Source organism: Salvelinus alpinus, chromosome 2 (assembly GCF_045679555.1).
Source record: "Salvelinus alpinus chromosome 2, SLU_Salpinus.1, whole genome shotgun sequence".
Lineage (NCBI taxonomy): Eukaryota > Metazoa > Chordata > Actinopteri > Salmoniformes > Salmonidae > Salvelinus > Salvelinus alpinus.
Window position 1 is genome coordinate 113,974,000 of NC_092087.1, and position 27,788 is coordinate 114,001,787.

General features: G+C 41.6%; 2 protein-coding genes and 2 long non-coding RNA genes across 4 annotated transcripts in view; 3 read left to right on the forward strand and 1 right to left on the reverse strand.

Annotated features, from left to right (window-relative positions):
• The window catches only part of LOC139548844 (zinc finger protein 180-like), a 274,302-nt gene that overhangs the window by 79,036 nt on the left and 167,478 nt on the right, over window positions 1–27,788 (forward strand). The window lies entirely within an intron of this gene.
• Window positions 2,062–15,204, reverse strand: LOC139548592 (zinc finger protein ZFP2-like). Its single transcript, XM_071358379.1, has 2 exons — window positions 14,562–15,204; window positions 2,062–4,728 (listed from the first exon to the last, which is right to left on the reverse strand). Exons 1-2 carry the CDS (start codon window positions 14,935–14,937, stop codon window positions 3,686–3,688), a joined length of 1,419 nt encoding a protein of 472 aa, XP_071214480.1. The 5' UTR covers window positions 14,938–15,204; the 3' UTR covers window positions 2,062–3,685.
• Window positions 20,409–22,533, forward strand: LOC139550645 (uncharacterized). Its single transcript, XR_011670101.1, has 2 exons — window positions 20,409–20,596; window positions 21,427–22,533. It is a non-coding gene; the product is annotated as an uncharacterized lncRNA (long non-coding RNA).
• LOC139550447 (uncharacterized) lies at window positions 25,928–27,780 on the forward strand. Its single transcript, XR_011670041.1, has 2 exons — window positions 25,928–27,166; window positions 27,467–27,780. It is a non-coding gene; the product is annotated as an uncharacterized lncRNA (long non-coding RNA).

A 27,788-nucleotide genomic window follows, 5' to 3' on the forward strand; every position in this document is an offset into this window, starting at 1 on the left:
GTAGCTCATACAACGCCGACGGTCAAACCCGGCTTTCTAATATTTACGGTAATTAGCTATAGTAACGTTATGGAAGCTATTCACAGACAACCAGAATTGTCTTCGTTATTCATTATTATGTTATATTATTATTATAATAAATTATTTCGAGACATATTCAGAGCCAAACATCAACCCAACTTAACCTTTTTAACTTGTTGTCGCATCCAAACTTGTCACCATCGTTTTCAGTTGTAATTGCGAAGTTCCCGGAAGAAGTCCAGCAACAACGGAGGTTCCTCGATGAACCCACCTTCTAACAAGTTCTTTGAAGAACCTTTTGGGGCTGTTTTTCATTGACCAAGAACCCTGCGGTTCTTAGGGGATCTGAGAACAACTCCAGTTGAACCCTTCATTTTTAGAGTTGTAGTCGGCTCTATTTACTCTCAGATTCAACACATGATGATTAGCATCAACGACCAAGTCAGCTGAGGTGAGACGGTGAACTGATGTTGAACTGGGCAGTCAGCTGCTGCTGCTCCAATACAGTATGAGGTGAGACGGTGAACTGATGTTGAACCGGGCAGTCAGCTGCTGCTGCTCCAATACAGTATGAGGTGAGACGGTGAACTGATGTTGAACTGGGCAGTCAGCTGCTGCTGCTCCAATACAGTATGAGGTGAGACGGTGAACTGACGTTGAATCATAATAATTAAGTTAATAAAAATGTATTAGTGAAACTGTTAAAAAATAGTATATGGCATTTTAAATATATTACGGTATTGTTATCATATAGAAACATTATGGAATATTGTACATTATATTAAATATATTACGCTATTGTTATCATATAGAAACATCATGGAATATTGTACATCATATTAGCATCAACATACATTATTGTTTCATTCAATTTCACATAATAAGGATATTTCATATTTTCAAGTTCAGAAGTCAGAACCCATCACCTGCTATGTAAAAGAGACAGAAGAAGGCACAATGGTCAATGCTATACGGGATCCTTGGGACATCCCTACCCTAAACCCTAACCTTAACCCTTTTAAATGTCAACTTCAACGGGCTAGGGACTTCCCAAGGATGTATCTCTACCTGAAAATACATGATCTAAGTGATTGATAGTTGGTATTCATCAGTCATAAAGCATTATTTACTTTAATGAACTACTAAAATAGTGATTTTGTCAGACAGCAGCTCTACACTTTATTGACTGACTGATCCATTCATCCTTCCATCCCTCCTCAGCCTTCCTCTCCTCTGAAGACCCAGTGAGGGTTGAGCTCAGTCAGAGAGCTGTTGAGGGACTGGTTAGGAAGAACACTTCTACAGCCAGAGGTCACACATGGTTTAGATGGTAAATATTTATGTCCCCTTAGCGGTTCATCACATAAGCAAAAGGTAATATGTTCCATCATCCATGTTTACTTACATTAGTGCAAATTTTCCACTGATACTGGTGCAATTTCTCACCCCTTTCGGCTGTATGAAAGTTAATTTCCCCTCAGGCACACACATTTGTTCTTTGATATTATGAAGGTAATTTGTGTAGAATGTACTTTCCCCCACATCTCTTTACATTGCTTATGCATATTTGGTGGCCTGACTGCGTCAAAGGCTCATCCTGTTAGCTCTGAACCTAATGGAGCTTAGTGTGATCGGATGACAGAAATCACATTTAGGTGCCAGGTGTAACTGAGGCCATAGATGCTCCATATCCATTACTTTGAGTGTTTTATATAATATGACTAAATGTGTTTCTTTCTGTGTTGCAGGGGCAGTCAAGAAATGGAACAGCAAGGCCACAGAACATGACATAAGCAGAGCTGTGGGAGACCACCTCAAGCCCCTGGTAGAGCCGGGGGTGGTGTTTACCACTCCACCACGCTTTCAGCAGGCTGGAAAAGTGGGATTGAAAATGTTTTTCATACTAAGATGGACCAAGAGTCTGTTGATTGGTCAGTCATTGGATTAATTTGTTTTGCAATATGTTCAAATCAAATCAAGCTTAATTTACACAGCACATTTCAGACATGGATGCAACACAATGGCTTCACAGGAAAAAACTATGAAAATAAACAAATGTTTAATACACAAACATAAGAGGATAAAAAACAGAATAACTGAAAAACTAAACTTAGTAACAACAACTGGGACCTAAAAGACACCCACCATGAGACCCACTAAATCTGCCCAAGAAGAGGCAAACAAAAGAAAAACCCACACCAAACTTAAAGACAGGAAGCAAACCAAAAAGGTGGAGCAACTAAAGGTGTTGACTCTCCACATCTATCAAGACAACTGGAGCACTGGGCCAGACACTCTTAAATAGAACCTGGACCAGCTTAGGTGAAACACCTTCCCACTAACAAGATGGACAAGCCAGCACAGGTGTAACACATACTGACTAACGAGGTGACACCAATCAGTGCGCCCTACGTGCTAACGAGCTATACACGCTAAAGTCCAACCTCAAAACATAAATGGAAAAACCAAAGCCTGTAACACCTTCCCCCTTAAGACAACAAATATGTCCTATATTTGTGTTGGACGAGTTTGCTCACCCCCAACAGAAAACCACTTTCATTTCACATAATCAACTACAATATAAACATAGTGTCTACTGGCTGTCAACAATTAAAAACAAGAAAAAACAAGTATTTCTAAATAATAATATACAATCGTATTATTTTTTACATCCTTATTCTTTCAATAGAATCCTAGAACTCAATAGCTTCTAGAACTCTCATCTTCCTAAAACTCACTAGCTTCTAGAACTCTCGTCCCCTTGGAACGAGCCCAAACAAAACTCAATACGGAAAACCGTGCAGTCAAAATAAATTGTGATCCATGGCAACGCACTGGCTAAACGCAAAACACAAATATTTTTGACTGCCCATTCTTGAGACAATCAGCACCCAAGTTGTCCTTAACACGGACGTGTCTGATTTCAAGAGGAAACTCCTGCAATATCCGTAGTAACTTTCCACCTCACTGCGGAGCTTCTCTCTCTTTTCAGGGATCACTCTATAGGCATGTTGTTGGATCGGGGCCCAGTCCCCAATGTCATGCTCTAGTACATTTGGGTTGGCACATCTGAGAATGAACCCTGCTATTCTAAAAGAAGGGCAACAATGTCAATATATTAGGGGGGAAATCAGGTTGTACGTGATGTTGGAATGCATTTAAATGTAGGGGTCGCTAAACAAAGGAACGCAACACTTATTGTCATAACTCATCGATATCATGCTAAAATCATTTATGTGACAGGAGGGAGATGAGGTTGCACGTCCTGTTAAAACTAGCAGCTCAAAAACCACACTGAATCTGGGAATAATGTGTACTTACTAAATCACATAAATAGTACTCATTCAATTCAGAGCCTGGATTTCCCCCTGAGGCTAATATCCATATCATGTTGAAATCATTAGAACAGGGGACAAACATTTAGGCTTCTACATTGTGACATCATTAAAATACTCCTACTACAATGTTAAAACATTCTACATTGTGACATTAATTAATTGATATCATGAAACAACTGCTTCATGTATTTTCTGATGTTAAGTCAGAGATCTTTTATCAGATTACCTCTGGTCACAGCTAAGAGGTTTCTCTCCTGTGTGTATTCTCTGGTGTTGTTTGACTGAGTAAAACTCTTCCCATATTGATCACAGCTATAAGATTTCTATTATGTGTGTTTTCTCTGGTGTACATTCAGCTGCCCAGATGTAACAAAACTCTTCACACATTGATTACAGCTATAAGGTTTCTCTCCTGTGTGTGTTCTCTGGTGTAAAGTCAGAGAGCCAGATGTAGTAAAACTCTTCCCACATTGATCACAGCTATACGGTTTCTCTCCTGTGTGTGTTCTCTGGTGCACTGTCAGATAGGCAGAAGTAGTAAAACTCTTCCCACATTCATCACAGCTATTCAATTTCTCTCCTGTGTGTCTTCTCTGGTGTAAAGTCAGATTTCTAGATGTAACAAAACTCTTCCCACATTGATCACAGTTATAAGGTTTCTCTCCTGTGTGTGTTCTCTGGTGTATAGTCAGATTGCTAGATGCAGTAAAACTCTTCCCACATTGAACACAGCTATAAGGTTTCTCTCCTGTGTGTATTCTCTGGTGTATAGTCAGATTGCTAGATGCAGTAAAACTCTTCCCACATTGAACACAGCTATAAGGTTTCTCTCCTGTGTGTATTCTCTGGTGTATAGTCAGATTGCTAGATGCAGTAAAACTCTTCCCACATTGACCACAGCTATAAGGTTTCTCTCCTGTGTGTGTTCTCTGGTGTATAGTCAGATTGCTAGATGCAGTAAAACTCTTCCCACATTGACCACAGCTATAAGATTTCTCTCCTGTGTGTATTATCAGATGTTGAGTCAGATGGCAAGATCTACCAAAACTCTTCCCACATTGAACACAGCTATAAGGTTTCTCTCCTGTGTGTGTTCTCTGGTGTACTGTCAGATCTCCAGATTGACTAAAACTCTTCCCACATTGATCACAGCTATAAGGTTTCTCTCCTGTGTGTGTTCTCTGATGAATTTTAATGCCTGATGAGGTGAATCTCTTCCCACAGTCAGAGCAGCAGTGAGTTCTCTTCCCTGTGGATCTCTGCAGGTGTTTATTGAGGTGTTCTGATCTGGAGAGACTCTTCTCTGCCTCGTCAGCATAATGAGGTTGTTGAGGCTCCCCAGAGGATCCACGATAGTCACGTATCTCTCCTGTGTGAACAACAAAGTCAGATGATTAAAGGCCCACAACAGTGGAAATCCACTGTAAAAGGTGATGCCAACAGCGTAGCCATGATGTTGTACAACAATTGACGTTTGTAATGAATGTTAAAATTATTTGACAATTGTCTTAAAATGAGCAAGAATAGTCATATTTTAGTAGTAAGATCGATGATTGTAGACTAGAAATAAGTTATTCATGTTGTTGAAACTCTAAGCAGTGTGTCAGACGACTTTTGGTCTCCAATATTGGCCCCTTTCTGTGTTTAATAAAATTGCGGAACAAGGGCGATGCGCACACAATTTGATTGCAGAAACACCTCCCTGCTAATGAGGAAACCGATAGTTATGGATGTAGTATATCTGCTAATGAGGAAACCACTAGTTATGGATGTAGTATATCTGCCTGGAGCAAAAATGGTGAGCAAAGCTTTTAGTTTTTCACAATGCATTCTGAATGTGAATGGGGGAAAACTCCGGGGAGTAACCTCTATTTCCAGGTTGATTATGAGTGCATTTCACACTACTTTGGATTATAATTGTAAGGCTTGTTTGAATGTCCTGTTTAATATGTTTGAAGAATTATAAGTAATTATTGAAGAACCACGTTAATGACAGTATCCATTTGGGTGTTGTCAATAAAGTAAAGATTTTATTTGTATATTTCTCATATATATAGCAAAGCAGACCGACAAAAAAACAACAGAGTTACACGTGGGATAAACAAAAGTACAGTCAATAACACAATAGAAAAATCTATATACAGTGTGTGCAAATGGAGTAAGGAGGTAAGGCAATAAATAGGCCATAGAAGTGAAGTAATTACAATTTAGCAAATTAACACTGGAGTGATAGATGTGCAGATGATGATGTGCAAGTAGAATTACTGGTGTGCAAAAGAGCAAAAAAAGTAAATAAAAACATGGGGATGAGGTAGGTAGTTAGATGGGCTATTTACAGATGGGCTGTGTACAGCTGCAGCGATCTGTAAGCTGCTCAGATAGCTGATGCTTAAAGTTAGTGAGGGAGATATAAGTCTCCAAACTCAGCGATTTTTGCAATTCGTTCCAGTCATTGGCAGCAGAGAACTGGAAGGAAAGGCGGCCAAAGGAGGTGTTGGCTTTGGGGATGACCAGTGAGATATACCTCCTGGAGCGTGTGCTACGGGTGGGTGTTGCTATGGTGACCAGTGAGCTGAGGGAAGGCGGCCTAGCAAAGGCTTATAGATGACCTGGAGAAAGTGGGTTTGGAGACGAATATGTAGAGAGGGCCAGCCGACGAGAGCATACAGGTCCTAGTGGTGGGTGGTATATGGGGCTTTGGTGACAAAACGGATGGTACTGTGATAGACTGCATCCAGTTTGCTGAGTAGAGTGTTGGAGGCTATTTTGAAAATGACATCACCGAAGTCAAGGATCGGTAGGATAGTCAGTTTTACGAGGGTATGTTTGGCAGCGTGAGTGAAGGAGGCTTTGTTGCGGAAAAGGAAGCCGATTCTAGATTTAATTTTGGATTGGAGATGCCTAATGTGAGTCTGGAAGGAGAGTTTACAGTCTAGCCAGACACATAGGTATTTATAGTTTTCCACATATTCTATGTCAGAATCGTAGTGATGCTGGACGGAGGGAGGGGGGGGGCAGCGATAGGTTGAAGAGCATACATTTAGTTTTACTAGCGTTTAAGAGCAGTTGGAGGCCACGGATGGAGTGTTGTATGGCATTGAAGCACGTTTGGAGGTTTGTTAACACAGTGTCCAAAGAAGGTCCAGATGTATACAGAATGGTGTCGTCTGCGTAGAGGTGGATCAAGGAATCACCCGCAGCAAGAGCAATATCGTTGGTATATACAGAGAAAGGAGTCGGTCCGAGAATTGAACCCTGTGGTACCCCCATAGACTGCCAGAGGTACAGACAACAGGTCCTCCGATTTGACACACTGAACTCTGTCTGAGAAGTAGTTGGTGAACCAGGCGAGTCAGTCATTTTAGAAACCAAGGCTATTGAGTCTGCCGATAAGAATACGGTGATTGACAGAGGCGAAAAAGCTTTGGCCAGGTTGATGAAGACGGCTGCACAGTACTGTCTTTTATCAATGGCGGTTATGATACCGTTTAGTACCTTGAGCGTGGCTGAGGTGCACCCGTGACCAGCTCGGAAACTGGATTGCACAGCGGAGAAGGTACGGTGGGATTCAAAATGGTCAGTGGTCTGTTTGTTAACTTGACTTTCAAAGACTTTAGAACGGCAGGGCAGGATGGATATAGGTCTGTAATAGTTTGGGTCTAGAGTGTCACACCCTTTGAAGAGGGGGATGACCGCGGCAGCTTTCCAATCTTTAGGAACCTTGTTCTCCATGGACTTTACAGTGTCCCAAAACTTTTTGGAGTTAGATCTACAGGATGCAAATTTCTGTTTGAAAAAGCTAGCCTTTGCTTTCCTAACTGACTGTGTGTATTGGTTCCTGACTTCTCTGAAAAGTTGCATATCGCGGGGACTATTCGATGTTAGTGCAGTACGCCACAGGATGTTTTTGTGCTGGTCGAGGGCAGTCAGGTCTGGAGTGAACCAAGGGCTATATCTGTTCTTAGTTCTACATTTTTTGAAGGGGCATGCTTATTTAAGGTGGTGAGGAAATTACAATTAAAAAACAACCAGGCATCCCCTACTGACAGGATGAGGTCAATATCCTTCCAGGATACCCGGGCCAGGTCGATTAGAAATGCCTGCTTGCACAAGTGTTTTAGGGAGCGTTTGACAGTGATGAGGTGTGGTCGTTTGACCGCGGACCCATAACGGATGCAGGCAATGATCACTGAGATCCTGATTGAAAACAGCAGAGGTGTATTTGGAGGGCAAGTTGGTCAGGATAATATCTATGAGGATGCCAATGTTTACGGATTTAGGGTTGTACCTGGTGGGTTTCTTGATAATTTGTGTGAGATTGAGGGCATCTAGCTTGGATTGTAGGACGGCGGGGGTGTTAACCTCACTAGGGTATTTTCACCTCCGGATGAAAAGCGTGCCCAAAGTAAACTTGGTAGATTTGGACAGAAAACACTCTAAAGTTTCCAAAACTGTTAAAATAATGTCTGTGAGTATAACAGAACTGATATGACAGGCGAAAACCTGAGAAACATCCATCCAGGAAGTGGGATTTTTATATTTTTGTAGTTTTCCATTGACTGCCTATACAGATTCCATTGACTTAGGACTCAAATTGCACTTCCTATGGCTTCCACTAGATGTCAACTGTCTTTAAAAATTGTTTCAGGCTTGTATTCTGAAAATTGACAGAGTAAGACCACTCCGAATGAGTGAACCATTCAGTGTCCCAGAATGCGCCGTTCTTGTTTACCTTTGAAATGTTATCTATTATTTAGGCTAAAAACAACCTGAGGATTGATTATAAACATCGTTTGACATGTTTCTACGAACTTTACTGATACTATTCAGATTTTTCGTCTGGATGTTATGATTGCCTTTGAGCCTGTGGATTACTGAACAAAACTGAGGTTTTTGGATATAAAGAGAGACTTTATCGAACAAAACTAACATTTATTGAGTAAATGGGAGTCTTGTGAGTGCAACGATATGAAGATCATCAAAGGTAAGTGATTAATTTTATTGCTATTTCTGACTTGTGTAACTCCTCTACTTGGCTGGTAACTGTTAATCTTTAAACTGATGTATAACACTTGTATGTTTTATGAATTTTTATAATGAGTATTTCTGTTTTTGAATTTGGCGCTCTGCAATTTCACTGGATGTTGGCCAGGTGGGACGGTAGCGTCCCACACCTCCTAGAGAGGTTAAGCATATCCCAGTTTAGGTCACCTAACAGAACAAACTGAAGATAGATGGGGCCAATCAATTCACATTTGGTGTCCAGGGCACAGCTGGGAACTGAGGGGGGTCTATAACAGGCGGCAACAGTGAGAGACTTATTTATGGAGAGATTCGTTTTTAAAATTAGAAGCTCGAACTGTTTGGGTTTAGACCTGGAAAGCATGATACAACTTTGCAGGCCATCTCTGCGGTAGATTGCAACTCCTCCCCCTTTGGCAGTTCTATCTTGACGGAAAATGTTGTAGATGGGGCTGGAAATTTCAGAATTTTTGGTGGCCTTCCAAAGCCATGATTCAGACACGATTCAGACACGGCAAGGACATCAAGGTTGGAGTGTGCTAAAGCAGTGAGTAAAACAAACTTAGGGAGGAGGCTTCTGATGTTAACATGCATGAAACTAAGGCTTTATCGATTACAGAAGTCAACAAATGAGAGCGCCTGGGGACACACAGGGCCTGGGTTAACCTCTACATCACCCGAGAAACAGAGGAGTAGGATGAGGGTACGGCTAAAGGCTATCAGAACTGGTCGTCTAGTGCGTTGGAAACAGAGAATAAAAGGAGCAGATTTCTGGGCGTGGTAGGATAGATTCAAGGCATGATGTACAGACAGGGGTATGGTAGGGTGCGAGAACAGTGGAGGTAAACCTAGGCATTGAGTGACGATAAGAGAGGTTGCATCTCTGGAGGCACCAGTTATGCTAGGTGAGGTCACCACATGTATGGGAGGTGGGACAAAAGAGTTCTCTGAGGCATGTTGAGTGGGACTAGGGGCTCCGCAGTAAAATAAAACAATGATAACTACCCTAAACAACAGTATACAAGGCATATTGACATTAGAGAGACATAAAGCGAGGCATGAAGCAATCACAGGTGTTGATTGGGAGAGATAGCTAAGACAACAACGGGTAAGACAACAGTTAATGAGCTAAGACAACAACAACAGGTAAAATGGCGATGAATGGGCAGAGAGGGTCAGTTAACTACACACTGGGCCTGAGTTCGAGGCTGGGGCTGACAGATAAACAAAATGGAGTTCCGTGATTAATGAACTGTCCAGCAGGCATCAGCTATGTAGCCAAGTGATCATAGGGTCCAGTGAACAGCAATATATGAACCAAGGAATCCGTTAGGTAGTCATTACTACGCTAGCCGGGAGATGCGCCTGGCTCGAGGCTACTGGTGCTAGCTTCGGGACAAGGGCGTCAGCCACTATAACCAATCTGGTGCAAAGGTCCAGAGCTTACGGCAGGAATACGGTGATGTAGTGGCTTCTAGTCGTCTTAGTGAAGAGTCTGGGAAGCATCAGCTGTGTGGCAGCTAGCTAGCTGCGATTATCCGGTGTAATGGTCCAGAGCTTACGGCAGTAATACGGTGATGTAATGGAGAAAAACAGTCCGATATGCTCAGGGTTGATATCGCGCTGTGCAGACTGGCAGGTGTTATCCAGGCTAAAAGAGGCTGGTGTCTGAGCTAAAAAAGGGAAAGGCCGCTAGCAGTGGCTAACAATGATTAATAGCTAGTAGCTAATTAGCTGGTTAGCCTCTGATGGAGGTTCTAGCTATAAGGTCTAAACAATAGCAGATTTCTGTGCCCATGAAAACTAATTCCCCAGCGTAACATAAGGAGCCACTAAATGATAAGCAGGTCGAGTGCATTTCAGAATACAAAAAAATTGTCCGACAGCAAGATCCCGTATTTAAGTTCATCATATGACACGCGTAACGTTATGACCATAACTACTGTTCCCTGAAGCGGGGAAACTAGGTACAACATACTATTAAATCCACACGTTATGACTATAACTACTGTTCCCTGAAGGAGGGAAACTAGGTACAACATACTATTAAATCCACACGTTATGACTATAACTACTGTTCCCTGAAGGAGGGAAACTAGGTACAACATACTATCAAATCCACGCCTCGCTGGAAGCCCCGCCACCCACAGGTGATGAGAGTGAGGCTTGAATTTATTCCGTATTTGACTTCGCGAGGGCAGGGGGCAGCTTTTTCACTTTCGGGAAAAATAGCATGCCAAAATTCAAATGCTTGCTACTCATCCCCAGAATATAAGATATGCATATTATTAGTCGATTTTGATAGAAAACACTCTGAAGTTTCTTAAACTTCAGAGTGTGAGAATAACATAACTTATGTAGCAGGCAAAACCCTGAGGACAAACCAATCAGAATTTGTATTTTTTTGATGTCACTGTCTTTTCAATGAGTTTTTTAGAGACACCAGATTTCTAATGGACTTGCTTGCAGTTCCTATCGCTTCCACTGGATGTCACCAGTCCTTGGAAATCGGTTGAGGTTATTCCTTTGTGTAGTGAAGAAGTAGGGCTATCGTAAATGAGGGTCACATGAAGTAAATTATTGGAGAGAGTCACGTTATGAACAAAGTTGCGTCAGATTCTTTTCTTTTTGTATTGAACACAGATCATCCCGTCCTCAAATTGATCTATTATTAACGTTTAAAAATACCTAACGTTGTATGACAAAAGTAGTTTGAAATGTTTTGGTAAAGTTTACATGTAACTTTTGATATATTTTGTAGTGACTTGGCGAAAGTTGGAAGCTGTGTTTTCCTGGATGAAACGGTCCAAATAAATTGACATTTTGGATATATATCAACGGAATTAATCGAACAAAAGGACCATTTGTGATGTTTATGGGACATATTGGAGTGCCAACAAAAGAATTTCGTCAAAGGTAAGGCATGATTTATATTTTATTTCTGCGTTTTGTGTCGTGCTTGCAGTGTTGAAATATGCTACTCTGTTTGTTTACTGTTGTGCTATCATCAGATAATAGCATCTTATGCTTTCGCCGAAAAGCTTTTTTGAAATCTGACATGTTGGCTAGATTCACAACGAGTGTAGCTTAATTTGGTATCTTACATGTGTGATTTAATGAAAGTCTGATTTTTATATCATGTTATTTGAATATGGCGTGCTGTATTTTCCCTGGCTATTGGCCGGTGGGACGTTTGCCAGAGAAGTTAATCCCGCTCTTCACCGACACAGGAAAGGGCGGGGACAAACAGGTGTTGTACCTCGTTTCCCTCCTTCAGGGAAGTGATATTATAATCAAAGTTACACTCCCTTTCAGTCATTCAACTTCGGAAAAACATACTATGGGGAAATACAATCATTCCCCATGCCGACCCAAACGGATACTAAATGAAACGGCCCATGGCAGACCACCCAGACTTGACCCTACAAGATGCCTGGGGACACACAGGGCCTGGGTTAACCTCTACATCACATAAAAGGAGCAGATTTCTGGGTGAGTTTTGTCAATTTATTCATTGTCTTTTGTTTGAAACACTCCTGTCAATGTTGAGTAAGGACGCACACCTGATTACGCATAAAGAAGTAGGACTAGTCTACCTGGACTGCACACAAATGTAGGCCTATAAATGTGCCCATTTGGGGATGTCTGATAGTATTTCTCATTGTCTTAACGCTGCACCACTAATGAGTTGTGGAGCTTCTCAAAGTAACTTTTTCTTCACCTCCAAACAGCAAGTAAACAAAGTCTAATCAAAATCAATTGCGAATGACAATAGTTCCTCAAAGAATTTTTGTAAAATATTTCCAGCTCTCGCCCTTTCGATAACCACTCATCATGAAAGGGAAAAATGTAATGCTCTGATCCAGTGGAAATGTCATAAAATACCTGATTACTTCTTATCCTTTGCACAAATAGACGACAGCTGTGTCTGTCCAGAACTCACTGGAGCAGGAAACTGAGGGCCTAGAATATTTTATACAATGTTGCAAGCTTGCTATCCGAGTTTCCTGACCTAGTTGATTGTTGATACAATGTTTCAACTTTGTTGTAGACAGGCCATTTGCAGCCAATGTAATTTCTAGGATATTTATTTTTAAATCGGGATATGTTCTACCTGCAGAATGCAATGTTTTTAATTGTAGGCTTTATGTAGACTATTCTTTTTAACAATAAAAGTTACATTTAGATTTCTATAATTTTCATTTAGATTTAGATAGAATGTAGATTAATCACAGACAATGATTTTGAGATACTATTATAAATTAAATTAAACTGTTCCAGTAAAATGAACATATGAAAATCATAACTGGCACACAGATTGGTACTGAAAATTTCAGGAGCAGAACGGCAGAATTTATGAAGTCCAGCAGCAGAGGGGGGACGACCGGCTCCCTCTGGTCGGGTTGTGTTGACGACCGGCTCCCTCTGGTCGGGTTGTGTTGACGACCGGCTCCCTCTGGTCGGGTTGTGTTGACGACCGGCTCCCTCTGGTCGGGTTGTGTTGACGACCGGCTCCCTCTGGTCGGGTTGTGTTGACGACCGGCACCCTCTGGTCGGGTTGTGTTGACGACCGGCTCCCTCTGGTCGGGTTGTGTTGACGACCGGCTCCCTCTGGTCAGGTTATGCTGACGACCGGCTCCCCCTATTCGGGTTATGTTGACGAGCGGCTCCCTCTAGTTATGACTTCGAGTCATTTGTGTGTCTTAATTATCAGATTAAACAGAATGCTTAAAGCATCAGACAAGTTCAGTACGTATATTTGATTTTATAAAAACACATTGGGCAATTGGTAGAAAGAACAGATGACTCTTGGTTGACCAAGATGTATTTTAGTTGGGGACAGCACTAGAACATGATTTTGGGGCTCCCGAGTGGCGCAGCGGACACTGCATCTCAGTGCTTGAGGCGCCACTACAGAATCACAACCGACCGTGATTGGGAGTCCCATAGGGCGGCGCACAATTGGCCCAGCATCGTCCAGGGTAGGCAGTCATTGTAAATAAGAATTTGTTCTTAACTGACTTGCCTAGTTAAATAAAGGTTACATTTAAATTAAATAAAAAAAACAGATTTCATGAGAAACCATTTTTTACAAATCGGTCAAGGCACCAACTTTGAGAAGGGTTTAAAACAAAGGTTTCAAACCAATTCATGAATGTAATTGCATCTAGGTATGTCTTGCCTTTAGTGTAAAGGCATGAAAAAAATTGGCTGAATATTATACAATGACTTATCAACAGCTCTAATAATTTGCCTCCACAGGAAATCTTCACTGGCAATTCTAGAATATACTATATATCCTAGAAACCTGGTTAAACTATCATTATGACATCATGGATGAATTCTAGAATATACTATATATCCTAGATACCTGGTTAAACTATCATTATGACATCATGGAGGAATTCTAGAATATAATATATAGCCTAGAAACCTGGTTAAACTATCATTATGACATCATGCATGGCCAGTCCTTGTATTCATAGTGTAGTGAATTCGTGGGGAAGCCCTGAGCTGAACTCAAACCTGGGTCCAGCGACTGTCAAGCCAACACCTTATAACTGTTACACCAAGATGTCTGAACTTCTTGACGAGGTCGCTAGGTAATGAGTTAGGGTTGCTACAATAGCTTTCTCTATGAATTTGAGAGTGGTTACATTTCTCCAGCCCCATCCCTCAGCTGTTTACCAAACCAAGTCTCTTGGCAGCCATTTTGTTGCTGTTTAAATACTAGGTTGTCCCTTTGAAAAAAGCCACACATCAATCAACCAACCTGCAGTTGAAACAATAACAAGGCTCTCAATCCACAACTGTTTTGGTAATAAGATTATGATGGGCCTGGAGACATTTAACTACTCTCAAATTCATAGACAGACCTATGGATGAAAGGACTGACCATCCATGATATCAACATTATAGTTAACCATGTTGAGGCTATACAGTGTTGATTTACATTGTTTCTAAACATTGGAGTAAAAAAGCTTATTTGGGATTCTGATGGGTACAACAGTTGAACTAAGCTCATGAGGCATGTGTTATATTCTCCAAGAATCAATGGCTATAAAAAAAAATAATTTAAAGTCAAAATATGGATGTAGCAATTGCAGATTTCCCTTTTAACACCAAACATCAGTTCAACAACTGCAGAGTTTGTACCTCTGTATTTAAGACAGTACTTACCAGTGGTAATCACGGCCCGGTTTCTCAAAACCATCTTATGGCTAAGTTCATCTTTAGAACCACTGGATGCCTTAAATTGCGTTTGGGAAATCGGGCCCAGATATCCAGTTTCCTCCTCCTCTTCTTCCGATGAGACCGTAATCTCCCCCTCCTCTGCTTTCACTTCAAAAACTGAATCCTCCTCCTCTTTCACTCTGAACGCCTCTTCTTTCACTGTAACGTCTTTCTCTTCTTCTTTCCCTGTAACAGCCTCACCCTCTACTTGTTTTTGTATTGTAACATCCTTCTCTTCCTCCTCCTCTTTGATGAGAGCTTCTTTCTCCGTCCAGCAGACCGTCTCTTCTTCAGCAGGAAGAGAGTAATTCAGTGAACTCATGATCGGAGATGTTAGCTAGCTAGGCTAATGCTAACTTAACCAGCCCGCCAGCTGAATAATAACAACAACACCGTAAATATGAAATGAAATAGGATAACTTACTAACTAGACGACAGACGAGGGTTTAAAACACAGTGGCTAATATACACTATAGCGTCTAAAGAGCTTTATGGGTTCGTCTATTTTGTCTAGCAAGCTACCGAGGTGTCTGACTAACTGTTGCTGCTGCTGAAAGAAGCGTTCCGTCCACTAGATTATACGTCACACTAACAGCATTGCGTTCCGTCCACTAGATTATACGTCACACTAACAGAATTGCCTTAAAATCGCACACCGCCATCAGCTGACTGGAGTGGGTAACGCTCAGTCTGAACCTCTGACTGCGATGGAGATGTGTGACTTTAAGACAATGACGCTAGTGTGAAGTAAAATATATATTATAATGTTCAGACAAAAAGTTCGTGTAGGAAGCATAAGTTTTTACTCACCAGTGTAACAATACAGTGTGGCTAAAGACTTAGTAACTTAGTTGTGTCCACGATCTGGTTCCCTATACGCACAACCAGTTATGTTTTTGAATGATCACATATGTATTAATTTATTTCGGGATTCTGGGTAATCCACAGCAGATTTATGGAGAATTGCTGTGGGTGAGTTCAAAATTGAATAGTCCCGGGATAGAAATATATAAAGTTGACATTACATCATAAAATCCACCTTTTATATCATACATTAGCAATTTATGTTTTAGTAACTACTGTTGTTGGTTTGGTGTCAAATAAGCCTCTCTTTATATGTTATTTGCCAAATCTCAGTTTCCATGTGGGTTTTATGCTAAAGTTCCCTCTTTCAAGTTGGTATCTAACTGGAAAATGCATCTTCTTTAGGAGTGCTATTTTTACCCTGTCGACTACTGATCATTCATCCACACTGTGTGTCTCATCAATGCAGGTCATTTATGACAAATGTATAGAGTATATGTTTTATAAATTCATGAACACCAGCCAGTTTATCAGCCCGGTTTTGTTAGTTTAGGTGTATTATACTTCCTCGCCACCAGAGGGGGACATTGAGTCATTGCCCAGGTTAATTTGATATATTTTGTTAGTAAAATGGATGACAGTTTATTCTGATGTAGTGAATATGAGACACATGTAAACAATTGCTTCATTTATTATAGTAAATTAGAAATCATTAGGAATCCACTATACGATCACAATAACTTTGATAGACATTTCAATTGTTTTTTTGTTAGTATATTAATGTGCAGATTAATGTAAAATTGCTGTGAGAGTGCTATTTATATCCCGTCACTACTGATCATTCATCCATACTGTGTGTGTCCCATCATTGCAGCTTTGGAAATAAATGAACTATCCATCCATTGCTCCTTCCTGTGTTGACTCACTGACTTGAGAGACCAGGAAGGTCACACTAGCTCGATAGGTTGATATCTAGCTCAAGCTTCACCTCATGCTTTTCATGAACTGTGTGGTTGTGTTATCTAGTGGGAACCCGTTAGCACGGTAGGCTCTGGTGCCTTCTTGCCGTGGGCTCAAGACGACAGAGGAAATCAACCTGCTTGCTCCTTTTTGTTTTGTCAACTTTTCGATATGGATGTTATGTTTGAATTGAATTGAATTGAATTGAATCACTGCATTGAAAGTAGTAAACTTTTTTTTGTGTTGATGCCTGTATCACTTTATCAGCAGCACGTCATCAATGACGTCTGGAGATTCATTTCATCGAACAACCACCTGATTGGTTTGGTATTGGGCTGGTTCGACATTGCAAGCAACTGATTGATCTACAAATCACCTTACATCATAAATAACTACTCATTATTATTTATAAATCAGTCAGCCAGTCACCATTTACCCACAATGCAGCATGGATTTGATGCTCTCAAACACGGCCAGTGGTTTAGTAAATTACATTAAGGCTATGCTGCTACGTGCTACGGTGTGGGATGTCATCTATAATAATGACATAAAGGCTATGCTGCTACGGTGTGGGATGTCATCTATAATAATGACATAAAGGCTATGCTGCTACGGTGTGGGATGTCATCTATAATAATGACATAAAGGCTATGCTGCTACGGTGTGGGATGTCATCTATAATAATGACATTAAGGCTATGCTGCTACGGTGTGGGACGTCATCTATAATAATGACATAAAGGCTATGCTGCTATGGTGTGGGATGTCATCTATAATAATGACATAAAGGCTATGCTGCTACGGTGTGGGATGTCATCTATAATAATGACATAAAGGCTATGCTGCTACGTGCTACGGTGTGGGATGTCATCTATAATAATGACATAAAGGCTATGCTGCTACGGTGTGGGATGTCATCTATAATAATGACATAAAGGCTATGCTGCTACGGTGTGGGACGTCATCTATAATAATGACATAAAGGCTATGCTGCTATGGTGTGGGACGTCATCTATAATAATGACATAAAGGCTATGCTGCTATGGTGTGGGATGTCATCTATAATAATGACATAAAGGCTATGCTGCTACGTGCTACGGTGTGGGATGTCATCTATAATAATGACATAAAGGCTATGCTGCTACGGTGTGTGGGATGTCATCTATAATAATGACATAAAGGCTATGCTGCTACGGTGTGGGACGTCATCTATAATAATTTGGCTGTTCTAAATTCTGTGTTGCTCAAAGCCTTGAGTAATGAACCTATTTTTGACACAATTGGCTGGAAAGAGTCAATGCTTCAGGAAGCTTTGTTTCACCATCATGGAATCTATCTATTTTGGATGTTGGGGATTTTCCCTGCCATCATTCTGTATGTCTCTTTTGTTCTGCAGTCATGTTTTAGTTGGGTTTTGTTAGTTGGGTTCTAACTGGTCTCCATTAGTTGGGCTCCAGCTCACTAACAACGACTGGGGAAGAGGTGCATTTATCCTGGGACACACCCGAGCCCAAACAACCAAAATCTGTCTGTGTCTGCATGGAGAGAGTCTCCTCAATGACTGGGGAAGAGGTGCATTTATCCTGGGACACACCCGAGCCCAAACAACCAAAATCTGTCTGTGTCTGCATGGAGAGAGTCTCCTCAATGACTGGGGAAGAGGTGCATTTATCCTGGGACACACCCGAGCCCAAACAACCACAATCTGTCTGTGTCTGCATGGAGAGAGTCTCCTCAATGACTGGGGAAGAGGTGCATTTATCCTGGGACACACCCGAGCCCAAACAACCAAAATCTGTCTGTGTCTGCATGGAGAGAGTCTCCTCAATGACTGGGGAAGAGGTGCATTTATCCTGGGACACACCCGAGCCCAAACAACCAAAATCTGTCTGTGTCTGCATGGAGAGAGTCTCCTCAATGACTGGGGAAGAGGTGCATTTATCCTGGGACACACCCGAGCCCAGGTGTGTCCTATTTCACTGAAGACCCTCCCGGCTCCGCCCACCGACATCCCTTTAAGGAAAACAAGAGCAAAGAGAAAGAATTCTGCAGACAGAGTGGGAGGGTCATCACAGCAGTCTGGTGATATACCAGGGACTATGGATGCAGTTAGGTTTGTATGCAGTCTGGTGATATACCAGGGACTATGCATGCAGTTAGGTTTGTATGCAGTCTGGTGATATACCAGGGACTGGGCATGCAGTTAGGTTTGTATGCAGTCTGGTGATATACCAGGGCCTGGGCATGCAGTTAGGTTTGTATGCAGTCTGGTGATATACCAGGGACTGGGGATGCAGTTAGGTTTGTATGCAGTCTGGTGATATACCAGGGACTGGGGATGCAGTTAGGTTTGTATGCAGTCTGGTGATATACCAGGGACTGGGGATGCAGTTAGGTTTGTATGCAGTCTGGTGATATACCAGGGCCTGGGGATGCAGTTAGGTTTGTACAGTCTGGTGATATACCAGGGACTGGGGATGCAGTTAGGTTTGTATGCGGTCTGGTGATATACCAGGGCCTGGGGATGCAGTTAGGTTTGTACAGTCTGGTGATATACCAGGGACTGGGGATGCAGTTAGGTTTGTATGCAGTCTGGTGATATACCAGGGCCTGGGGATGCAGTTAGGTTTGTACAGTCTGGTGATATACCAGGGACTGGTGATGCAGTTAGGTTTGTATGTAGTCTGGTGATATACCAGGGACTGGGGATGCAGTTAGGTTTGTATGCAGTCTGGTGATATACCAGGGCCTGGGGATGCAGTTAGGTTTGTATGCAGTCTGGTGATATACCAGGGACTGGGGATGCAGTTAGGTTTGTATGCAGTCTGGTGATATACCAGGGACTGGGGATGCAGTTAGGTTTGTACAGTCTGGTGATATACCAGGGACTGGTGATGCAGTTAGGTTTGTATGTAGTCTGGTGATATACCAGGGACAGGGGATGCAGTTAGGTTTGTATGTAGTCTGGTGATATACCAGGGACTGGGGATGCAGTTAGGTTTGTATGCAGTCTGGTGATATACCAGGGACTATGGATGCAGTTAGGTTTGTATGCAGTCTGGTGATATACCAGGGACTATGGATGCAGTTAGGTTTGTATGTAGTCTGGTGATATACCAGGGACTGGGGATGCAGCTAGGTTTGTATGCAGTCTGGTGATATACCAGGGACTATGGATGCAGTTAGGTTTGTATGCAGTCTGGTGATATACCAGGGACTGGGCATGCAGTTAGGTTTGTATGTAGTCTGGTGATATACCAGGGACTATGCATGCAGTTAGGTTTGTATGCAGTCTGGTGATATACCAAGGCCTATACATGCAGTTAGGTTTGTATGCAGTCTGGTGATATACCAGGGCCTATGCATGCAGTTAGGTTTGTATGCAGTCTGGTGATATACCAGGGCCTATGCATGCAGTTAGGTTTGTATGCAGTCTGGTGATATACCAGGGACTGGGGATGCAGTTAGGTTTGTATGCAGTCTGGTGATATACCAGGGACTATGGATGCAGTTAGGTTTGTATGCAGTCTGGTGATATACCAGGGACTGGGGATGCAGTTAGGTTTGTATGCAGTCTGGTGATATACCAGGGACTATGGATGCAGTTAGGTTTGTATGCAGTCTGGTGATATACCAGGGACTGGGGATGCAGTTAGGTTTGTATGCAGTCTGGTGATATACCAGGGCCTGGTGATGTAGTTAGGTTTGTACAGTCTGGTGATATACCAGGGACTGGGGATGCAGTTAGGTTTGTATGCAGTCTGGTGATATACCAGGGACTGGGGATGTAGTTAGGTTTGTATGCAGTCTGGTGATATACCAGGGCCTGGGGATGCACAGTTAGCGTTGTTTTCCTCTAGCTATTCTCCAGTTTGCTCCCAGCAGCTTTCATAGAACGTAGATCACTGTTAAACCAGACGCTGCAGAGCGTTTGTTTGACTGAATGAATATGACATTGCCTTAAATGCAGCGTTAGATGTAAAGTTTAAATTCTCATTCATTACACATCTTCACTAATCAATCAAGTGAAAGAAGAAGAGAAAGACGTTACAGTGAAGGAAGAGGAAGACTCGTTCAGAGTGAAAGAGGAGGAGGATGTTACAGTAAAAGAAGAGGAGGAAGAGAAAGAGGAGGATGCAGTTTTTGGAGTGAAGAAGGAGAAAGAGGGAGAGATAACGGTCATATTGACAGAGGAGTCAGGAGATCTGATTACCACCAGTAAGTACTGTCTTAAAAACGTGCTCTAATTCTCTAAAGGTTTTTAATGAATGTGTGGTTTTTAAGCAGCATGCTACTGAAATTCTATACTTGAAAATGTTGTTCTGTACTATAGGAATTTATGTGATAATATAATGTTAAAGCTACATTTTAAAATGGGTGATTAAAGCCCTGAATGCTGATTGGCTGACAGCCGTGGTATATCAGGCCGTATACCATGGGTATGACAAAACATGTATTTTTACTGTTCTAATTACGTTGGTAACCAGTTTATAATTGCAATAATCCACCCCAGGGGTTTGTGATATATGGCCAATATACCACGGCTAAGGGCTGTATCCAGGCACTCTGCGTTGCGTCGTGGTTAAGGACAGTCTTTAACCATGCTATATTGGCCATATACCACACTTCCTCGGGTCTTATTGCTTAACTGTAACATGTGTATACCATCAGAGTCCCCCCACCACAAAATCACAACTTAATTGTCTCACAGAATGGCAAACAACCATCTCTGTTCAGCCTATAAACATGACATTATCTATTATTATAGAGCTCTGCTCAGCCTGTAACCATGACATTATCTATTATTATAGAGCTCTTATTATGACATCATGACATTCCCTGAGAAATTAGATTTCGAGCTCTACATCATTTGTTTTTAAATCTCACCGTCACCAAGTATATTTTTAATGATGTAATGTTGTGAAGACTGACCTCAGGTTATTGAGGGATCTAGTCTAGATTAAACCTCATAGGAAGACAATTTTATTTAATACAGGCTTCATTCAGGTCTCTCTGTTTAACTAAATAATCTGTTTGTCTTTTGGCAGGAGAGAGACCAGACTCTGACAGCGGGAAGAGTTCCTCAGAGGAAACAGACCCAGAGACGCCTAACCAACACCACTGCTCCCACTGTGGAAAGAGTTTTAGGTGGTTAGGGAGCCTGAAAACGCATGAGAGAATACATACAGGAGAAAAGCCCTACCACTGTTCTCACTGTGGAAAGAGTTTTAGGTGGTCAGGGAGTCTGAAAACGCATGAGAGAAAACACACAGGAGAAAAGCCGTATCAATGTTCTCACTGTGGAAAGAGTTTTAGGTGGTCAGGGAGTCTGAAAACGCATGAGAGAAAACACACAGGAGGAAAGCCTTATCACTGTTCTCACTGTGGAAAGAGTTTTAGGTGGTTATGGGTCCTGAAAACGCATGAGAGAATACACACAGGAGAAACGCCGTATCACTGTTCTCACTGTGGAAAGAGTTTTAGGTGGTCAAGGAGTCTGAAAACGCATGAGAGAATACACACAGGAGAAGAGCCTTATCACTGTTCTCACTGTGGAAAGAGTTTTAGGTGGTCAGGGACTCTGAAAAAGCATGAGAGAAAACACACAGGAGAGAAGCCTTTCCAACATACTAATACACAGGAGGAGACAACATACCACTGCTCTCATTGTGGAAAGACATTTTCCCAGTCAGAGGACCTGAAAACACACGAGAGAATAGAGAGGCTGTGTTCTGACTTATGTTTCTGACTGAGAATATGTCCACGGCCAGGATTCACAGGACCAGGGTGTCCGCTATGGACACCTGGAAGAAATCAGCAGCGGACATTTCTGAAGGTTTATCCAACAGACCTGTACATCCAGGAATGGATCTCTATAATGTGTAACTATTTCTGGAGGTTTATCCAACAGACCTGTACATCCATGAATGGATCTATAATGTGTAACTATTTCTGATGTATTCCGATGTATTGTTTAATAGATGTACTATGTTAGGTATATTTATCTGTGGTTTTATTTCAACAGATTTGACTGATGCTATTAGATTGTACTATGTTAGGTATATTTATCTGTGGTTTTATTTCAACAGATTTTACTGATGCTATTAGATTGCTGGGTGGGGGGAGTTTTATAAATACAGAGACTTCAGAAAGTATTCACCCCCCTTGACTGGTCCCACATGTTGTTGTGTTACACCCTGAATTTAAAATGTATTTTTATTTAACCTTTATTTAACCAGGTAGACTAGTTGAGAAGAAGTTCTCATTTGCAATGAGACATACAACAACACAGAGTTACACATGGAATAGACAAACATACAATCAATTATACAGTAGGAAAATCTATATACAGCATGTGCAAATAAGGTAGGATAAGAGAGGTTAGGCAATAAATAGACCATGGTGGCGAAGTAATTACAATATAGCAATTAAACACTGGAATGGTAGGGAATGTGAATGTGAATAGCAGAAGATGAATGTGTAAGTAGAGATACTGGGGTTAAATGGATTCAATACCCCATAATGTCAAAGTGGAATTATGTTTTTGGAACTGTTTACAAATGTAATTAAAAGCCTAAATAAGTTCAGGAGTAAAGATTTTGCTTAACAAGTCACATAATAAGTTGCAGGGACTCACTCTGTGTGCAATAATAGTGTTTAACATGATGTCTGAACGACTACTTCATCTCTGTACCCCACACATACAATTATCTGTAATGTCCCTCAGTCGAGCAGTGAATTTCAAACACAGATTCAACCACAAAGACAAGGGAGGTTTTCCAATGCCTCGCAAAGAAATGCACCTATTGGTAAATGGGTAAAAAAAAGCAGACATTGAATATCCCTTTGAGCATGGTGAAGTTATTAATTACACTTTAGATGGTGTATCAATATACCCAGTCACTAATTCAGTTGCTGGAGAGGAAGGAAACCGCTCAGGGATTTCACGATGAGGCCAATGGTGACTTTAAAATAGTTAGTGTTTAATGGTTGTGATAGGAGAAAACTGAGGATGGATCAACAACATTGTAGTTACTCCACAATACTAACCTAAATGACAGAGTGAAAAGATGGAAGCCTGTATAGAATACAAATATTCCAAAACATGCATTCTGTTTGCAATGAGGCACTAAAGTAATACTGAAAAACAATGTGGGAAAGAAATTAACTTTATATCCTGAATACAAAAGCGTTATGTTTGGGGCAAATTCAACACATCACTGACTACATATTTTCAAGCATGGTGGTGGCTGCATCATGTAATGGGTATGCTTGTCATTGGCGAAACTAGAGGCGTAACTACAGTCCCTGGTTCTAATCTAATGATCATCAGCTGCATCATTTTATGGTTCTAATCCAGGCAGTATCACTTCCAGGTTAAGCGAGCAGTGTGTCAAGATGTGCAGTGCGGCTTGGCAGGGTCGTGTTTCGGAGGACGCATGGCTCTCGACCTTCGCCTCTCCCCCGAGTCCGTAGAGGAGTTGCAATTGGATTTCATGACATTGGTGAAAAATATATATTTTATACACTGGTACTGAAATTAGATTTTAAATCACCTGGGAGATGTGTCAAACCATGTAAACACCTGCAAGACTTCGGTTAGAAGTGAATCACCTGGCAGATGTGTCAAACCATGTCAACACCTGCAAGACTTAAGTTAGAAGTGAATCACCTGGCAGATGTGTCAAACCATGTAAACACCTGCAAGACTTCGGTTAGACCCCTGATGTGTCAAACCATGTAAACACCTGCAAGACTTAAGTTAGAAGTGAATCACCTGCCTGGACATCCTAAGAAGCACACAGAGACCTGCATTTTGAAGTCGGTTTAATAATACTTGTGAAAACTGACTTCAGGTTATTGAGGGATCTATTCTAGATTAAACGTCATAGGAAGTTTTATCATGTCGAGGATCCATTCAGGTCTCTGTTAAATTAAATAATATGTTTGTCTTTGACAGGAGAGACACCAGACTCTCCTTTGGACAGCAGGAAGAGTCCTTCCGGGAAACCAGACCCTGAGACGTCCACCCTGAGTTTTACTCAGTTAGGGAGCCTGAAAACACATAAGAGAATACACAAAGAAGAGAAGCCTTACAACTGCTCCTTGTGTGGAAAGAGTTTTAGGTGGTTAGGGAGCGTGGAAAGGCATGAGAGAATACACACAGGAGAAAAGCCGTACCAATGTTCCCATTGTGGAAATAATTTTGTCCAGTTAGGAAACCTGAACCAGCATCAGAGGACACACACAGGAAAAAAGATGCACCACTGCTCCCAGTGTGGAAAGAGATTTACCCGGTTAAGGTACCTGAAAGAGCATGAAAGAATACATACAAATACACAGGAGGAGAAGACATACCACTGCTCTCATTGTGGAAAGACATTTTCCCAGTCAGAGGACCTGAAAGCACATGAGAGAATAGAGAGGCTGTGTTCTGACTTGTGTTTCTGACAGAGAATTTGTGTTTTTGTTTGGACTGTCAAAATTGAGTTTACTTAGTGTAATGTTAGTGTACTGTTTTTTTTAAATTGCAATTAATCCATTGTCTGAAAGGGTTAAAAACACACTGAAAACATCCTAAATACATACTATATACCGCTGCAATCTACAACGTCATGTAAAAACAAGATGTCATGGAGGTTAAATAAAGTCTGCTTTATCAATGTAACATATTGTAACCCGTCCACTGTGGGGCGCTGTAGAGTCACAATATCCATAACAACTAGAGGTCAAACAGGGAAATGGTTCACATCGTTTTTCCACCATTCATTTTCACCACAGGGCTGTGTTTTGTTTAGGCTCACCCTGGTGTGACGTTTTGATAACCATGTAAATCTCTCTAGGACAAGGTGACTGAGGGTGAATGTACACTAGATAAATAGCGGTAAACTGCTGTGTGCCGCTTAGGCCGCCCGTTGTGACTCCGTCAAGAATTCAGCAGAGCAAGTTTGTATGAAGGTCTGGTTATTAAATGGGTTCATAGTTCAATAGTAATATCCTCTAAAACGCTCTGGGGACAAACTTTGCTGCCCTGTTTCCAGTTGTCCACATGGCTGGGAGAACCTCTTCAAGTAAGTAAATAGTTTTTCTTTACATTTTCAAAATCTATCTATTATTAGCTAACTAGCTACAGTGCAGGCTAACTCAAATATAGTTGGTTAGCTAGCTATCTAGCCAACTCCAAAGACTGTATATAAAGAGCTCTATGAAAGCCAGTCTACATATGAAGAGGTCCCAATGAAGAGCAGTGGTTCTCAGTCCTGGGGACTCAAAGAGGCACATTGTTGTTTTTGCCTCAGCACTGCACAGCTGATTCAAATGATCAACTCATCATCAAGCTTCAAGAGGTATTTATGTATTCATTTGTGATGCCATCCTTGATATGATCCTGTTATTGTCACATGCTACACATGTACATATGTGTGCCCATGCATCTATCAATCCAATGTTATCATGATTTGTTATCAGGGATATTATACTTTTGTAATCCACAATGACCTGGTGATGTAACAGTCTAATAATGACATTGTCTTCCGTATTCCTACAGATACCTTGTAACTGGAGATTCCTTCAAAACGATTGCCTACAGTTACCGTGTAGGGCACTGCAAGGTTGGGTGACCAGGGTCATCTGGGACTGCCTCCTGGAGGAATTCAGATGTGTGAAGGCTACCTGTGTCCTGCGTAACTTCATGAGGATGGACACGAGGACCAGGAGGGGATCTGCAGCTCGCCGCCGTGTCCCAGAGGAGGAGTCTGCTGCTCTGCAGGATGTTTCAAGGACGGTGTCCAACAACGCAGCAAGAGAGGCAATCCGTGTGCAGGAGATCTTCACCTCCTACTTCTTCAAAGAGGGTGCTGTTCCCTGGCAACACCATAGACTACACTATGCTCAACCAAAGGCTCTTTTAAGAGGGTGCTGTACCCTGGCAACACCATAGACTACACTATGCACAACCAAAGGCTCTTTTAAGAGGGTGCTGTTCCCTGGCAACACCATAGACTACACTATGCACAACCAAAGGCTCTTTTAAGAGGGTGCTGTTCCCTGGCAACACCATAGACTACACTATGCACAACCAAAGGCTCTTTTAAGAGGGTGCTGTTCCCTGGCAACACCATAGACTACACTATGCACAACCAAAGGCTCTTTTAAGAGCCATCCACATTGCAATAAGAGTATTCTTCCATTTACTTAGCTATGTCAACTGCAGATATTCAATTCACAGTTTCTCTCCCTTTGATTTCTACTTCTCATGTGAGGGTGCTGTTTAGGTAAGGGTGTGATGTCTGTGCAAAAACAAAACAGGCTGTTTTAAATCACCCATATTGAAGAAATGTAGAACAATTAGACACCCTATAACCCACACCTACACACTCATGTATCAATCTGATTGATGGATTGTGTTGTGCAGTAAGCAGGCTCAGGTGTATAACTGTGGCTCCTTCCACCTTCAAAGAATAGGCAAGAGGGCCAACCATGGAGATTAGTAAGACACTTCATTATTTCTATAACTACGCTATATTGTTTGTCCTTGTGTGTCCGTTCATGTTTTTCAGCATAAAGTACTCTGCAGCCACTTAGTGTGGTGTGGACATCAGGTGAGGCCACACACAGATTCCTGTTGAACACTGTGGCTTTAACTACCTTCTTTTCTCAATAACAGTCTCTCTCCTTCACTTCATCCCTCTCTCCCCTTCTCCCTGAATCCTCTAGGTTATATCAGCTGTGTCGGTGAACCCCTACAGCATCTGAACTGGCTACATAGAGGGCACAGCATGATCAGAGGTGAGAGGTCACTTGGTCAGGACAACAGGAAGTATTATGAAAGAGATGCTTTACATTGAAATACAGATAGATGCAGTAGTCCCAGAGTTAATGATCCCAGGTCAGTTTATATTATACAGGAAGTATTATTAAAGAGATGCTTTACATTGAAATACAGATAGATGCAGTAGTCCCAGAGTTAATGATCCAAGGTCAGTTTTGCATTTCACCTCCTGATTGATGACTAACAATGTTAGAATAAAAAAATTAAAACACAAGGCTTAAACATGCTCTCTCTCTCCATCTGTCTCTCGTCTGCAGATATTTTTTGATGTGAGAGGATGCCAACCCCCAGTCCCATCATCGCCACCTCACCTGCTTTTAAGATAACCTTTAGGCCGACTAGAGACACTATTATGTAATTGTGATGAACTGAGAGAATATTTATGTAGCACTGTGATTCATTAATCATGTGCTGCCTTCCCTGCTCCTATGTGCTTACCTCTTTCCCTTTGTCTTTTACACCTCTCTCACCTCCTCTTTCATAATGCACAACAGATGTGCATTGAAGTACAGATTGAACTTGTATTTATAACACTTGGATAATGAGCTTTTCAATAAAGCGTTTCACATTCTCTACTGG